General features: G+C 40.3%; 1 protein-coding gene across 1 annotated transcript in view; it reads right to left on the bottom strand.

The window, feature by feature from the left end:
- The window catches only part of KCNAB1 (potassium voltage-gated channel subfamily A regulatory beta subunit 1), a 756,359-nt gene that overhangs the window by 516,434 nt on the left and 223,213 nt on the right, over positions 1-16,712 (bottom strand). The window contains exon 2 of the mRNA XM_086944907.1: positions 378-421. Coding sequence (XP_086801033.1) covers positions 378-421 — 44 coding nt within the window. The remainder of the gene's footprint in view (positions 1-377; positions 422-16,712) is intronic.

The following is a 16,712-nucleotide window of genomic DNA, read 5'->3' as shown; positions in this document are numbered from 1 at the left end:
CTATGAAACTTCTCAGGAATTTGTCTTCTTGTTTGTGCAGGATAAGGTTATCCCCTACCCCCTAAATGCCAGCCCCATATGTTACGGCAGAAACTGTCTTAGCACTATAAATCTCATCATTTCTGCTATGAACTTAGAGCCTAATTTAGCAGCAAATCTGACTATCCCCTCTTTATTCCTGACCATATTCATTGCACTAAATTCTCTATGTGATTTCCAGCCCCCATTGTCTGAGAACCTTAAACTTAAGTTTACTAAAGTGCTTCGTACTTGCGACTACTGATGTTAACTTACTTTCGTTTTTGCTTTTGGGATAATACAGCCTTGTTCCACTCAAAGTAAATGTATTTATGCATATTTAGAGCAGAGGAACTTACCTAGTCCTAAACACGACACTCGTAGTCCAGATTTTCCAAGATTTCTGAAAAAATAAGAAATGCAATCAAAATGAATACAATTTTATATTAAGTCCACAACATTTCAACGGCATGATCAGTACAAATTCTTTGGATAACATAGTAAGATGCCCTCAATCAATCTTGGAAATGTATCCTTTCTGAAACATATCCCGAACAAACTGAGGGCCACATATATGAGGTTTTGACGAAAGGCAGCGCCGCAAGGAACCTTGGTGCACTGCCCTATGTCAAAACAAAAGGGCAGGAATGCACCGTGTCTACCAGATATGTCCTTTTCCCCAGCACTGGTGCACAATGGGCTGCTATGTGCCAACACAGGCATAATTGCACCATGGTGCAAGGGTGCCTGCGTTGGGGAGCTGATTGATTTTGTGCAGGAAGGGACACCACAATTCAGGCAATTTCCCCTTTCTATGTGTGCTGCAGAATGCAGCACACTTAGAAAAGGACAAAAACAAGGAGAAATTAAAACATTTCTCCGCATTGTGCCTCCAGGGGTGGCGTTAGAGTCTGACGCATTCGCAGGTTTACAATTCCTCGTAAACCTGGGAATGCTTCAGATTCCATGTGTGTCGTGTGGGAACACCCACTGCAACACCCATGGAGCGCCCCTTTCCCACAGTATTGTGTGTGAAAGGGGCACATATTTTGAAGCCCATGAAAAGCCACATAAAGTGGCTTTACGTGGCCTTGTAAATATGCCAGTGCACATTGCGCCACCAGAACGTCAAAAAAGTGACATTCCCGGCAGCACAAAAGTGCTCATAAATTAAACCCTGAATGTTAGTTATAGCAGATCTACCACATAATTACTGGAAAGTAGGCATAGGTACAGGCAAATCTCTCAGATCTATTTTAAAAAAAATAATTATTGATTTTCCAAGTTTTGAAAGTTATTAAAACGCTTTTATTAAAAAAAGCCTTAAATGTGTTATCCTAAAACTATCCGTGTTTCCCAAGTTGTACTACTTACTATGGACACCAACAATATTGAGATACAAGAATACAAGAATATTAACAGTGAGGGACGAAATATCGAAAGGTAGGTGCATAAAGAGAAGTATAGATTTACTATTGCTCACGCCAAATCTACATACCTTGAAGATATATGTACCGCGTAGGTGCATATGTGGAGTTAGGTATAGAAAATCTGGAATTATATATATATTTTCAATATTTTCTCCTCGGAATTCTGTTCTGTATATATTATGGGCTCAATATTCAAAGTGCACAACTTCTGTCATTTTTTTGTATAGCAGAAAATGTAATGTACCTGTTACCCACATTTTAATATACTGATTGGGCTACAGTTATATTGAAATCTATTTTTATTTTTTAAATAGATGCATACTTTGCATAGTGCATTTTGGATTCTATACTGACGGGATTGAACACAGAGATGATTATTGAAGTTTAGTAGACTGTAATAAATCTGTGGGAAGCCACTGAGTAAATGATTTCTTTTCAAATGCAATTTAAATTTCCGCTTATCCAAATGGAAATTAGGTACATGCATCGACGTAACATTTTGATGCGCTCCTAGATGTGTGTGCTAAAAATAGAATAAAACAAGTAATTTCTATTGAGATAGCAAAGCAGAGGGACAGGAAATCTGCAACGATATTAATTAACAAGATGCATAGATGCAGAAATGGTCCTCGGATTTTAAATGCTTCAGGACAAATAGCACTTTGCCAGCTGAAGCACTCTTGCTATATTGAAAAAAGAATGTTTTTGACCTTTTCTAATAATTTAGCTGTACCGCTAAATGGCACTATAGGGCACCAACCATACCTCTCCCTATGAAAGTGCTTCCCTGGCAGTATCCTTCTGATAATTCATTTGGCTTATTCGATTATGAGGTAAAGCTCATATTCAGATCAATGTTTATCCCAGATCCCAGGGAGAGTGCTCTTGGGCTACAACTCACACGACCGTAGTCCGAGAGCGCCTACATCAAAATGAGGTATGGTTACCTGCACTGGCTCTCCGTCAGCAAGAGAATCACGTTCCGACTCCTCACCCACACACACAAAGCTCTCCACAACCAAGGCCCAAGATGCCTCAACGACCGCCTGACCTTCAACACTCCCACCCGCCAGCTACGATCAACCAGCCACGCCCTCGCCGCCGTCCCCCGCATCCGAAGAGTCACAACAGGAGGAAGATCCTTCTCCTACCTGGCTGCCAAGACGTGGAACTCCCTCCCCATCCACCTCCGCCTGACCCAAGACCACCTCTCCTTCAGGAAGCAACTCAAAACCTGGCTGTTCGAGCAGTAGCGGACCCCCTTCCCCCAGCGCCTTGAGACCCTACGGGTGAGTAGCGCGCTATACAAATGCTCTGATTGATTGATTGATTGAGAGAACCTGTCTAGTTGGCCCTTTCGAGTACAGCCACGGTTCTAACGGATTGGGCTTCCTTCCAATGACTCCAGTCCAGTAGTGGTGGAACAGTGAGGTCTTTAGCCTTATTGTTAGACTGCTTGCTGTGGAAGTCCAAGTGCCTTCAGCACTGAAAAGCAGAGTTCAGTCAATTTAAAGGCCAGCCACTGTAGTAGAAGGGAATACGAATGGCGCTCCAGTTCACCCAGAGGGCCAAATGCCAAAAAAAAAACAACTACCCAAATGCACAGATCCATTGTCTGTAGACACTGCCTCCTAACACAGCGGGAGATGGATATTTGCAGTAAGATTACACTGACCAGGGTTTTGCTTTTTCTGTTGTCTCCCTGTGTTTTTTGTGTGCCGGGAGCAACATTTCCTCTGAATAAACTCGAATTTCTTTGATACATGCATTTAGATGAAGCTGAACTGTGCTACAGACAACAGCCTAACAGCAAGTGGACTGTGAATGTTAAGTAGGAGGCTGCAGTGTGGCTGGAATCTTGCCGCTGGTATTATAGTGGAAAAGCGCTGAAGGTTCACTAATCTTCAGCCATGTTGGGTATCCTTGGGAGATCCACTGCTGAAGAAGACCCTAAAGGCGGCATTTCATTAAAACACTAATCAGGCCCCCACTTGAGGAGGGTCACGGGATGCCATCTTTATGACCCAAAGGGGTTTTTATTACTTCAAAGGACTGGACAAGAGATGAAACTTAGGACTGTATTGTACATTGTACCGATTAGATAGTTTAAATACATTTGGTTTTTGAAAAGGCTGTTTTCTTCAAAGTGCAGCTAGTAAAGGGTTCTATTTGGAATTAGAATCCTAAGACTTTGTTTAACTTTCTTGATTAAATTGTTAATAAAATGATAACCAATGGCGAGAGTCATTGAATTTCAGCAATTCTGTTGCTGGGGCATTTACCAGATAGTGACAAATAAACTACGTTTGCCACATAATTTCCAAAATTTGCAGATTTCAACAAAAATGTTGTTTCAGTCTGAAGTGATTAAAAATAAGACTGACAGAGAATGTTCTGCATCAATTAAATTTTTTGCTACATAATTTAGATAACATTGCTGCATGGCTTGTTCCTCCATGTTGCAGAATTGCAGTAGCTCTGCAAAGTGTTTGGTGTATGGCATTATGATGATGAAATCTGTACTTCACAGGCAATCAATACATATTTCCAATCATTTCAGGGCTCCCTGTGAAATATTTATTTTTATACCAGTTGATTTTGTGCAACACAAACACCAAAAATGTAAACATATATCTTTATTTAGATATATCTATATGTCTGTCTCTCTCCCTCTATATTACTATTGGCAGTCACCAGGTAGTTATAGTTAGGACCTAGTTTCCACAGGAAAACCATTTTTTAACATGCCTATAACTTTGGTACAATTTGATGAATTTTCGTACAATTTTCCCCCCAAAAAGTGATCCACTGATTCTAATTATGCATGGAAAGTTTCAGGGCGATCTGCCAAGCGGGGAACAAGAGAAATGGGGGGTTCAAAAAAAGTGTGTTTCATATGTTAATTCCCATAGGAATTTTGAACATCTCTACAGCCCTAACCGCTAGACGGAATTACAACATATTTGGTAGAAAGGTAGCTCTTGGTCTAGAAAGAACCCTTTTTGTTATTTGGTGTAAATGTGTTTAGTAGTTTTGGAGATATTAAAGGAAAAAAAAATTGTATATCTAGAGGCGCAACCCCTCCGCAAATCCTGACGATCTCATGTATAGATCTGATTGGCTGCCAACACTTCAACCAGGAAGTGTTGGCATTCAACCTTGAAAAATAAAGAAATATGGGCAGGGTAGGAATACCCTTACCCCCTAGCCTTGATGGTGGGGCACCCCAGGGACAAACGCCAGGGCAAAAAAAACATTTTTCAAATTTGCCACGATTTCATGAAGGATTCGCCAATTCACAGCAAAATTGAAAAAAAAAATAAGCGGTCTCCTGTGCTTGTTTCTAGCTTAGCACCCAGGTAGGCCAGGTCCCAGGGGCTTATTTTTTAAAATAATATGTGGAGTGGTGCGAACACGGGTCCCCCCTTCCACTGGTCAATCTTGGCCCACCTCCCCAGGGCACTAAGTTACACAGGTGTACTTTTATTTGATTTTGAGAAAGAATTGTTCACTTGGCGAGTGATGGATCACGAGGGTCCAACTCCATTTCATGAAGTAGACACTGCATACTGTTGGCAGATAGTATTTGCTTACATTATGCAATGTGCTTTGAGAGTATTATCGGAATTTGAGCGGTATCCACGGCAGCTGTTGTAAATGTGGCAGGAGACGGCTTGTCGATTAAATAACCCAGGCCTATAATGAAGAGCCAATTATTCCTCAGGGTACCGCAGTTACACTGTATTAAGTGCCTTCAAAGTCCCCTCTACACCAGTGTCTGCTCCATCGATTAACATAGCTAACTAGGCTTCATCTGAATTTGATATCCGGTTTTAGGACTTTGGAAACAACAGACAAAAACATCAAAAGATCAGTGCATCACAAGGCAGTGTGTGCTGGAACAAATCACAGATGAGGATGCGTGCCACTTGTTTGACTGATGGGTCCCAGGGTGGGAGCTGTCCTGCGCATCACAGCACACGACTTGCTGTGATGTGCCAGGCGAAGAGTGTAGGGGCTGTGTGGTGTTGCCAAAAACAAACCGGCCGTAATTATTAGAGACTAACATGAACTTCAGGGTTGCACAAGAAAAGCTGTAAAGTCTGTTTTGCGCATTCAAGCTCCTTTAATAGTATGCAGGTGTGCAAACATGTACACTTTAGTACATATTATATGAAGATTATTGCAACAAGAAAGACAATGAAAAATGATGAATTTGTTCCATTTTTGGTGCGTTAACAGAACCACAAAACAAATAGTTTTTCTGTGTTACTAAATTTGAACCTAAATTTGAGGCAAACAAATCTGTTTCTTCTTAACAAACAAATGCAGTCAAAATAGTGTAACATCAGTTTGCTTTATTTTATCCACAAATATTATTGGCCAAGGAGCTCCTTTGTCAAAGTGTTATCACACAAAAATACTTATAAGAAAAGGCTAATTGTTTTAAAATTTCCTCTCCCTATTTCTTCAATGGGGAAAGAGGGAAATTGCAGGCTTGACTAGTGCAAAATCTGTTAGATTCTTTGTTATTTTTCCTTGTGATGTGCACCCGCTGCCTTTCTGTAGCCGTCCAAAGATAATGTAATGTGCTTGCAGTGTTTCTGCAAAAACAATCTAAGGGAATTCCAGCAATGTACTCAGGATACACATAAAACACACAGGGCCAGATGTACGACCCCTTCCAATTCCCGAGTCACAAATTGCGTTGTTTTGGGACTCGTAAAAGAGAATTAACAACAGTGCCTCAGACACTGTTTGCAATTCCTAATGGAGTCGCAACTTGCCTGCCTCATTAATATTCATGAGGCAGGTGCAATTTGAGACCCCATTGGCAATGGCTAGCACTCCCAGGGATGGTGGCTTGCTGGTGTCAGCAGACCACCATGTCTGTGACTGCTTTTTAAATAAAGCAATTTTTTTTAAATGCAGCCGTTTACCTTAAAGGAAAATGGGCTGCATAGGGAAAAGAAAACATCCACTCAGACAACATCTTGATATAGTGATTATTTATTCAAGGCAGGAAATAAATCTCATGTTTCAACTCCACCGAGTCTAAATCTCATGATATATATATATACTAGGTCCTAACTATAACTACTTATTGGTGACCGCCAGTAGGTTTTATTATATATATATATATATTACTTTTAGCTTACTTTACTCTCAATCCCCTTTCGCCGGGAAAAAAACGAGTGCGAACTCCAGTTCCTGGTGCAGAATGACTGTTTATTTCACCCTTACACCGCCATGAAGCGTTTCGGCCTCGACAGGCCTTGATCACATAAATATATATAGTCACTGGAGAAACCAAAGGTTACAGGGACGTTATAGTTAGAAAATAGTATTAAAAAACCAATAGACATGCACTGAGAAAATAAAAAAGGTTACAGGGGTGTTAAAGTTAGGAAATAGAATAAAAAAAACTTGGAAATTCACTGAAAAAAACAAAGGTTACAGGGACGTTTTAGATAAGGGCTCAGATTTCACTTGTAAAAAACCATTGAAATTCAGCACTTATAGTTACCTGATCTAACTATAACGTACACTTCTGCAATGCACTGCTTTTGACCTCACATAATTCATCCCTCAATACATGGTCAGTGAACTCACAGATGACATCTCAAATTACTGATGGAATCTTCTTTCTCTTTGCCTTTGTGTTACTTAAAAACACCTCACCTTTCGCACAGCAACCAAAATCTGTCACTTTAACAGCTGACACAAACAAATAGGCTGCTCCATTGGCCAGACTGTGTACCCACACTTTGATGCCTATATAGGTAAGCTTGTGCTCTAGAAATACATTACATATAATAACATTAATTCCTGTTTTTGCCAGCACCTTTGACAAAGTTAAGCTTTTGATATCTAACAAGATACTAAACATGCGCACCAATGTACTACATTGTGTGGCGCAACACTGTTTAGCACTGTACACAGAGATCTTGAAAAGGTAAGTAAATTGTTGGTATCTTATGTGTCACATCCATGCTTAACTTTGGCAAGTATTCATGTGATTCAAGGATTTATGTGGAAGCCATAAAAAGTTGTTGCACCACCTCACCTGTAAATTGCTGCTTTTAAGATGCTGTGCAATCATATAAATTGTGTCTTTGGTTTCTCTTCCACCTTTATAGGACATGTCTGTGATAGTGCATGTGCTGCATGTGCTCTCATGAGAGATATTGTATACAAGGGGCTTGCAGCCTGCTCATTGCTTAGGGTTCATTAACTTCATTGTCACTCATCTTTGTGGCCTTCTAATTGACCAGCATGTGCTGGCTTCACTTCCTCTTCTTTCGGCAGGCGCATGGACCAAGTACTGATTGCTTCAGCTTGATTGTTGTCCTTCCGCTTAACGCACCCTTCCCGGTCATCCTTGTTAACCTCTTGCCATTTGTATCTATTTTTTACTATGCCACATGCCCTTCAAAGAAACCCTTCTCTCCTTTGAAGTGGATGTTTATTGTGACAACAGCTAGTATATGCTTTTACGGTGACAGCAGATGTATTTTCCTTCCAACTGTATTTTCACTTAGACATGGACCGGGCAGAATATCTTTCTTTATGTGAAAGGATTTTTTGCCAAATTTTATATTTCTTTTCTTTTTCATGCATGGGAGGATAAGTATATTTGCTCAGAACGACGGGGGTGATGTGCAGAGACCTAACAAACATTGGCACAGCCAATAGGTATCACCTTTGAGATTATTGGCTCTGGCATTGCTTTTTGTTCATGTTTTACAGCAGTGCTGACTTTGGCAATGATTTGTAGCCATGCTGTATAGTAGTGTGGCAGCTGTGCAGCATGGCTAAAAAGAATAATTTAAAAAGTATGATGCATTCAACATTAATTAAAACAAGTGTATTAGCCTTGGCTACATCATAATGCTTTTTTAAAAATGTGTTTTAGACACACTTCAAAGCATTTACGCTGCTGTGCAGCATGGCTACAAAACATTGCCAAAGCCATTAGCTCTCACGAGAGACACTTAATGCCTTTGTCAATGCTTGTTCCTAAGTGTCGCTTCCTCTGTTTTTTGCACTGGTATAATTGTTAGAAGTGAATAGTTCATTTATGTTATGTTATGTCTTATGTGTATTTGTGGAGATTACTATCACCTTGAAGGGTATCCTGGCACTGTGCATGTGTGAGTCTAGCCTCGCCTAGGTCAGACCCAGGGGGCTCTTTGAAGAGCCATGTCTTCAGTTTCTTGCGGAATTCAAGGGGAGACAAGGATACTTGGAAGTGGAGTGGCTGGATGTTGAACGCTTTAGCAGTGATGTGGGACACGGCCCGGCCTATGGATCTGGTTCAGCGTATACACGAATATATCTCTTTGTCCAGCAGTCTTTTTCCCCGCATGGATTCACAACGCGGTCGTGACGACTGCGTTGTGATTCTTCATAACATTAATCCGCAAGTCGGAACAACCACTTGCGGAGGGGGGCCCTGGATGTTGGAATAGTCTAATTTACTATTCCAACTCCAGTCTGTGCGGCCACTAGGAAGGTGTTGGATTTTAAATCCAACACCTCCCCCCCTCCGCAAGTCGTTGTTCCGACTTGCGGAGGAATGGTATGCGGAATCAAAACGCGGTCATTGTAATGACCGCGTTGTGATTCCATGCGTGAAAAAAGTTTCGTCATGAACTTTGTTTACCGCGTATGCACATGCCAGTAGGAGTCCAGCTGAGAGGAAAAGTCTGGATGGTTTGTGAAAGAAGACGCGACTGTTGAGGATGGATGGGCCGATGTTGCGTAGTGCTTTGAAGGTGTGAGTGAGAGTTTGAACTGTGCACTTTTGTGTATAGGGAGTCAGTAGCTGTACACACTAATAATGCTACTGTGCTCTAGATCACAAGTCTCCGCATCTCTTTGAGAGATTTCTACCTTGCTTTCCACGGTACACAGTCAAAATATCGAATCTTTAATTTCGACTTACACTTATATCGAGTTGCTAATATCGAAGGGACAGAATATCGATGTCCAGAATATCGATGGCCAGAATATCGACCCTAAGGTAAGTAATATCGAAATTACTTATATCGATAGCATATATATCGATGTAAGTAATATCGACATTACTTATATCGATAGCATATATATCGATGTAAGTAATTTCGATTTACTAATATGTGTTAGAAATTTTAGTTAAGTATTTAAATTAATTGTTATATTATATGTTTAATATGTTTTTATAAATAAAAAATATATAAAAGTAAATAATATGTTTTACTACCAGAGCGGGTTGTGGGTTTTTAGGGGAATAGGGTGGGAAGTAATTTATTTGTAATTAAATAATTATTTTTTAATGATTCATTTATTTTCCAATTAAATATTAATTGGCAATGAATTATTTTAATTGATTAATTGATTAATTAATTGATAATTTATGTATATTTTTAAGTAAATTATATGTTTTGATACTGGAGCGGGTTGTGGGTTTATAGGGGAATAGGGTGGGAAGTAATTTATTTGTAATTAAATAATTATTTTTTAATGATTAATTTATTGTGCAATTAAATATTAATTGGCAATGAATTATTTTAATTGATTAATTGAATAGTTAATTGATAATTTATGTATATTTTTAACTAAATTATATGTTTTACTACTGGAGCGGGTTGTGGGTTTATAGGGGAATAGGGTGGGAAGTAATTTAATTGTAATATTAATTAATTTTGGGTAAAGGAGTATTTTTAGGGTTCAGGGTCAGTTTTGGGTTTTTGGGTAAAGGGGTATTTTTAGGGTTCAGGGTCAGTTTTGGTTTTTTGGGTAAAGGGGTATTTTTAGGGTTCAGGGTCAGTTTTCAGTTTTTGGGTAAAGGGGTATTTTTAGGGTTCAGGGTCAGTTTTGTTTTTTTGGGTAAAGGGGTATTTTTAGGGTTCAGGGTCGGTTTTCAGTTTTTGGGTAAAGGGGTATTTTTAGGGTTCAGGGTCAGTTTTCAGTTCTTGGGTAAAGGGGTATTTTTTGGGTTCAGGGTCAGTTTTCAGTTTTTGGGTAAAGGGGTATTTTTAGGGTTCAGGGTCAGTTTTCAGTTTTTGGGTAAAGGGGTATTTTTAGGGTTCAGGGTCAGTTTTCAGTTTTTGGGTAAAGGGGTATTTTTAGGGTTCAGGGTCAGTTTTCAGTTCTTGGGTAAAGGGGTATTTTTTGGGTTCAGGGTCAGTTTTCAGTTTTTGGGTAAAAGGGTATTTTTAGGGTTCAGGGTCAGTTTTGGGTTTTTGGGTAAAGGGGTATTTTTAGGGTTCAGGGTCAGTTTTTAGTTCTTGGGTAAAGGGATATTTTTTGGGTTCAGGGTCAGTTTTCCCTACTGTTGCACCCACTGGAGTGGGAATAGTAATTATTGTTAAGTAGGTATATATTATATATGATTTGTTAATATTATTTTTTTTATTAAATATGTATTATTATTATTTTTTTACCATTATTAAATATATTTAAATATGTTTAAGCAATTTATAAGTATTATTTACAGTATTTTTCATGTTATTTTAAACCCAAAAAAAACCGATATATTTGACAACGATATTTTTAACATCGATATTATTTTTTCGATATTTTGGTACTTACCATGTTGTACATAGGGCGTCGATATTTTTGCAATCGATATAATTACGCCGATATTTGTGTAGGTCGAAATTCTGTCTGTCGAAATTCTGTCATAGATCCGCTTTCCACATATTGCATTATTTGTATATTCGCGGACTTTCCTCTGGAGAACCCTTTCATGGCTCCATCCCAAAGCTGAACAGCTGACGACTGCACAGTGTGCAGCTGCTTCGTTTATCCTTACTTTCCGTGCCAGTTTCTGACAAAATAATAAGTAATTGGCGGAGACTCAGATGAATAAAGGATTAAAGATGGGAGCTCATGTGGTCATTAGAGAGATGGCAACTGTTTACAGCCCCGATACATTCAACCTGGTTTCTCAAGCAACATCAATTGATATATAATTTAAACCGCAAAAGACCAAGGCCGGAGGGTTCGCGAGCCCCAGGGACAGATTTGTTTCCATTCTTGTGCTTCCGGGTTAAACCTAAAGATGGAGGTGTGAAGAATTCGGATTATCCCGAAAGTGCTCACCGCACTGTGCCCAGCTTTAATGTTTGTAGTTAAAGGCTCAGTAATAAAAAGAGGCCTGAGGCCACGGGCAAAGCATATTTTGTTTGAAATTGCTTGCCTCAACTGCGTACATCGCAGACATTTTCAAAACCTTTGACTTCTGAAGGGTTTTAAAGTAAAATTACACCCAGCGAATTGTGCTTAAAATTCGCAGTAAAAGAGACAAATATATAGAATTAATGATGCATTTAAAGGTAGCATTATGATGTTATTTTCAAGTAAGGAATTGTATGCCTAAAATCTATTTAGTGATCATCGAAGTATAATCGGCAATCCAATCAGAAGAAGTTAATGCATTTTTCTCTCTAACAACTCATGGCGCTTTCTTAAAAGCAGACTGTATTAATAACATTGAGTTCATTGCTTTTATTCATAGCTTTCATGGTTTTTATTTCATTTCTGACATCAACGACTGCTCAGGCCCCTTCCCACAGCAAGCCAATTCCAGGGAGCCCCTATCGCACAAGTTTGCCCTTAGAAGTGTAAAACATGGCTACGATGCTGGTCAGTAAAATGACACTTTACCCAAGTTGATAAAATTGTACTTGGAGTCTGCCAGCTCTGTTCATGACTTTGTTTTTTGAATTCCCGTTGGCCCTAATCTGAAACCAACAAAGGCTATCCCTATCATCAGGATGGCTGAGTGACAAGGTGAGCAGCCAGAAAATTAAAATACCCCCACTTTGAACCAAAAGTCCTATGACACCAAGCAAGTGATGCGAGTCATTGCATCCCTCCTGAGTAGAGCTTGCTTGTCTCTTCTATCCAAGCCTCTCTCCATTCATCTTTTCATCTTTTCATCCTTCCATCCACCCGCTGATAATCAAATGTTTACCTTTACATTCTCTCACCATTCAGTCTTTTATCCAACATTCAGTCTGTCACCATTCCATCCATCTGTCTGACCATCCATATCCAATCCTATCCATCTATCTTCAAACCTATCCATCAAACATATCCATCATTTCGCTCAGTCTTCCATCCTCACTCATCCATCTCTCCTTTCAAGGGTTCATCCATCTACCCTTTCATTCATCCATCCATCCTTTCACTCATCCATTTACCCTTTTACTCATCCATCCATCCTTTCACTCCATACATACGTGCATCCTCCCTTTCACTCATTCATTGACCCACCCTTTCACTCTGCCATCCATCCTTACATACATCTATACATATATCTATTTACCCTTCCACACATCCATCAGTCCATCCTTTTACTCACTCATCCATCCAATCACCCTTCCACTCATCCACCAGTCCACCCTCTCATTCAGCCATCCATCTAGCCCCACTTTCACTATTTCATCCATTCCTTCATTCATCAATCCATCCACTCATTCATCCTTCCATTTACTCTTTCCCTCATCAATCCATCCTTTCAGTCACTCATCCATCCATACTTTCTCTCATCATACATCCACCACCATTTCACTCTTCTATCCATCCATTCACCCTTTCACTCATCTGTCTATCCATCCTTCTTCCCTTTCCCATCCATCCTTTCACTCATTCATCCATGCATCTATTGACCCACCTTTTCACTCACACATCCATCCATCAGCCCATTTACCCTTTCACTCATCTATCCATCCGTTCACTCACTCATCCACCCATCCATTCATCTTTTACTCATTCATCCACCCTTTCATCCAGCCATCCATCTATCTTAACTTTCACTCATTCATCCACCCTTTCATCCAGCCACCCATCTATCTTCCCTTTCACTCATTCATCTATTCTTTCATTCATCCGTCCTATCACCCATCCATTCACCCTTTCAACCCATCCATCTATCCCTCATTTCACTTACTCATCCATCTGTTCTCTTTCACACATCCGTCGATCCATTCATCCATCCTTCTTCCCTTTCACTTATCCATCCTTACATTTATCCTTACACCTATGTGTCCATGCATCTATCCATCCACCCCTTCACTCATCCACCAGGCCATAATTTGCGGGAAACATCCTTTACAACGCAGTCATTACATCACACTACACTTACAACACAGTCATTACATCGCAACATCCTTCACAATACATGTCACTACAACGCAGCCATTACAACGCATACCATTACAACGCATGACACTACATTGCATGTCACTACAACGCAGGCATTACAATGCATACCATTACAACGCATAGTACCCCTACACTATCCAACACTTACGCTACTGTTGCACCCCCTGGAGTTAGAATAGTAATTTTTAACCCCTACACTATCCAACACTTACCCTACTGTTGCACCCCCTGGAGTTAGAATAGTAATTTTTACCCTTACACTATCAAACACTTACTCTACTGTTGCACCCCCTGGAGTTAGAATAGTAATTGTTACCCCTGTACAATCCAATACTTACCTTAAATGCAACAAAATTAAATAAATGGTATACATTGTAATGATATGCTTTGTAAAGGTATTATGCAATGTAATGGAATGCTTTGTAAAGGTAGTTTCTAAAAATACGATGTAGTGTCATGCGATGTAATGGAATGCGTTGTAAAGGATGTTGCGATGTAAAAACTGCGATGTAAAGGCATGGGTTGTAAATGTATGCGTTTGACCGACATACATTCATCATTTCCCTCACTCACTCACTCACACATTTATCCATCCACCCATCCATCCTTTCACTCACTCACCTTCCCACCCTTTTGCATTGATTATGAGCCTTTGTCTGCCGAGTTGCAGACAGAAGAGGCCAATCAAAACGCCCACCCCACTGTATCTGCTAAAGCAGGGGGTTGATGACGCCCCTACCATTTCACCTTTACATTCTGTCATACATTCAGTCTTTCCTCCAACATTCAGTCTGTTACCATTCTGTCCATAAGTCCTTACATATATATCCAAACATTTCCAATCACCTTCAAACTTATCCAGCAAGCATATTCATCCTTTTACTAATTTATCCCCCTTTAATCCATACACCCATCCAGCCTTTCAGTCATCTGTCTATCCTTTCACTCATCCATTCTCCCTTTCACTTGTCCATTCATCCTTTCACTCCATCCATCCATCCTCCCTTTCACTTATCCATTGATCCACCCTTTCACTCATCCATCCACTCTTCACCCATCCATCTTCTCATTCATCCATCCATTTACCCTTTTATTCATCTATTACTCCTTTCACTCAATCATCTGTCCACCCACCGTTTCACTCATTTGTCTATCCATTCACCCTTTCACTGATCCATCCATCCACCCTTCTATCCAACCATCCATCTACCCTCCCTTTCACTAATCCATCCATTCGTCCACCCATCCATTCTGCCATCCATCCTTTCACTCACCCATCAATCCATTCACCCTTTCACTCATCCATCCATCCATCCATCCATATTTCCTTTCAATCATCCATCCATAATTTCACTCGTTCATCCATGCATCTACCCAACCACATTTTCCATCATCCTTTCATTCACTCATTCATCCATTCATCCTTTCACTCATTCATCCATTCACTCATTCATCTGTCCACCCTTCGATCCTGCCATCCATCTATCCTCCCTTTCACTCATTCAGCCATTCTTTTACTCATCCGTACTTACACCCATCCTTTCACTCATCTATCCATTCATTTGTTCACTCATCCATCTATCCATCCATCTTTTCAACCCAGCCATCTATCAATTCATTTATCCATCAATCCACCATTTCAATTATCAGCCATCCAACCACCCTTTAACACACCCATCTACCCATTCATCATTCATTTAATCGGCATTTGTAGAGCACAGCACTGTCTCCTCCTGGGGTATCTGGGTGCAGGGGTGCGAGGTCTCCATTAAAAAGACAGTTCTAGAGAAAATGGTGGGAAGAGGGCAAAAATTAGGGAAAAAAGGCATAGCAGAGGACAGAAAAAAGAGCGGCCCAAAAAGGCAAAACAGAGGGCAGGAAAATTAGCAGAAAATGCAAAACATAGGGCAGAAAAACAAGCAGAAAAGGCAAAACAGATTAGAAGAGAGCAAAACAAAGAGCAGAAGACAGGCAGAAAGTCCAAACAGAGGGCAGAAAAACAAAAAGAAAAGGGAAAACGGAGGACAGAAAATTTAACAGAAAAGACAAAACAGAGGGCAGAAAAACAAGTCGAAAAAGGCAAAACAGAGGGCAGAAAAATGAACAGGAAAGGCAAAATAGAGCAAGAAATGAGAAGAGGAGGCACAAACAGAGAGCAGCAGGTAGACAGGTAGCAGAGGATAGTGGACTGTGGGCAAGCTGGACAGGTGAACTTTCACCGGGGGAGCTGGCACGAGGACCTACTCAATGGGATCATGCGGCTGCCTCCATAAAGTAGGTCCTGGTGTGAGGGCGGGGTGCTTGCACAAGATGCACTCACACCAATTTTCAAGTGCTTTTTTTTTAGCTGTTACGTCCAGTTTGGGAATGCCTAACACGGAATCTGGCAGGGATATGAAGGGATGTACTCTGTTTCTATAAGTATTAAATTATAATAAACACACTTTTAAATAATACATTTAATTTAATGATGCTATATGATACCTAAGTATAGAATACCAGTTATCTACTGACACGTGGTAGCGGCAGGCGTTCATACCTCTCAACTCATCAACCTTTGGAGGGTGACACCCATCCAGGGTGGGCATGCACGCGATCACTCAGCAGCATCCCCTTCTTCGCCCACCTTGCTGTTGAATGCAACTGGCTCCAACAGCTTGTTTTATACATAATGGATGTTACTGTTTCTTAATTTATTGTACACTTTTTATGATCTATGGGAGGAAGGAAGGCTGAGTGGGTTATTTCAGGATTTGAACTTGGGACCTCCCGGATCACCTGCACTTCATTGAACAAGTATGCAAGGCCTTGAGCTATTGCTCCAGCACCTGGGTGATGCTTTTACAGCTGGTAGAATGCTAATGCCTGACTGAGCCAATGTATAAACAAGCTTTGGCAAAGCCAATAAGTCTGGTGTTGTGGCATGTTTTTTGCAAAACATTATTGTTTGAGAATATTGAGGGCCCTCACCAATCTAAACAAAATCATTTGCCACAGACAAACAAGGTTTTTTTTGTCTAAAGCCCCCCACATATTACCATAGTACTCCCTGGAACTGAAGGGAACTACTTTGCATGTGGGTGGGTGTATTCCTTGTGAGTGGGTGGC

Source organism: Lissotriton vulgaris, chromosome 11 (assembly GCF_964263255.1).
Source record: "Lissotriton vulgaris chromosome 11, aLisVul1.2, whole genome shotgun sequence".
Lineage (NCBI taxonomy): Eukaryota > Metazoa > Chordata > Amphibia > Caudata > Salamandridae > Lissotriton > Lissotriton vulgaris.
Note: the sequence above shows the minus strand (reverse complement) of the source record. Positions and strands in the feature narration are given on the sequence as shown.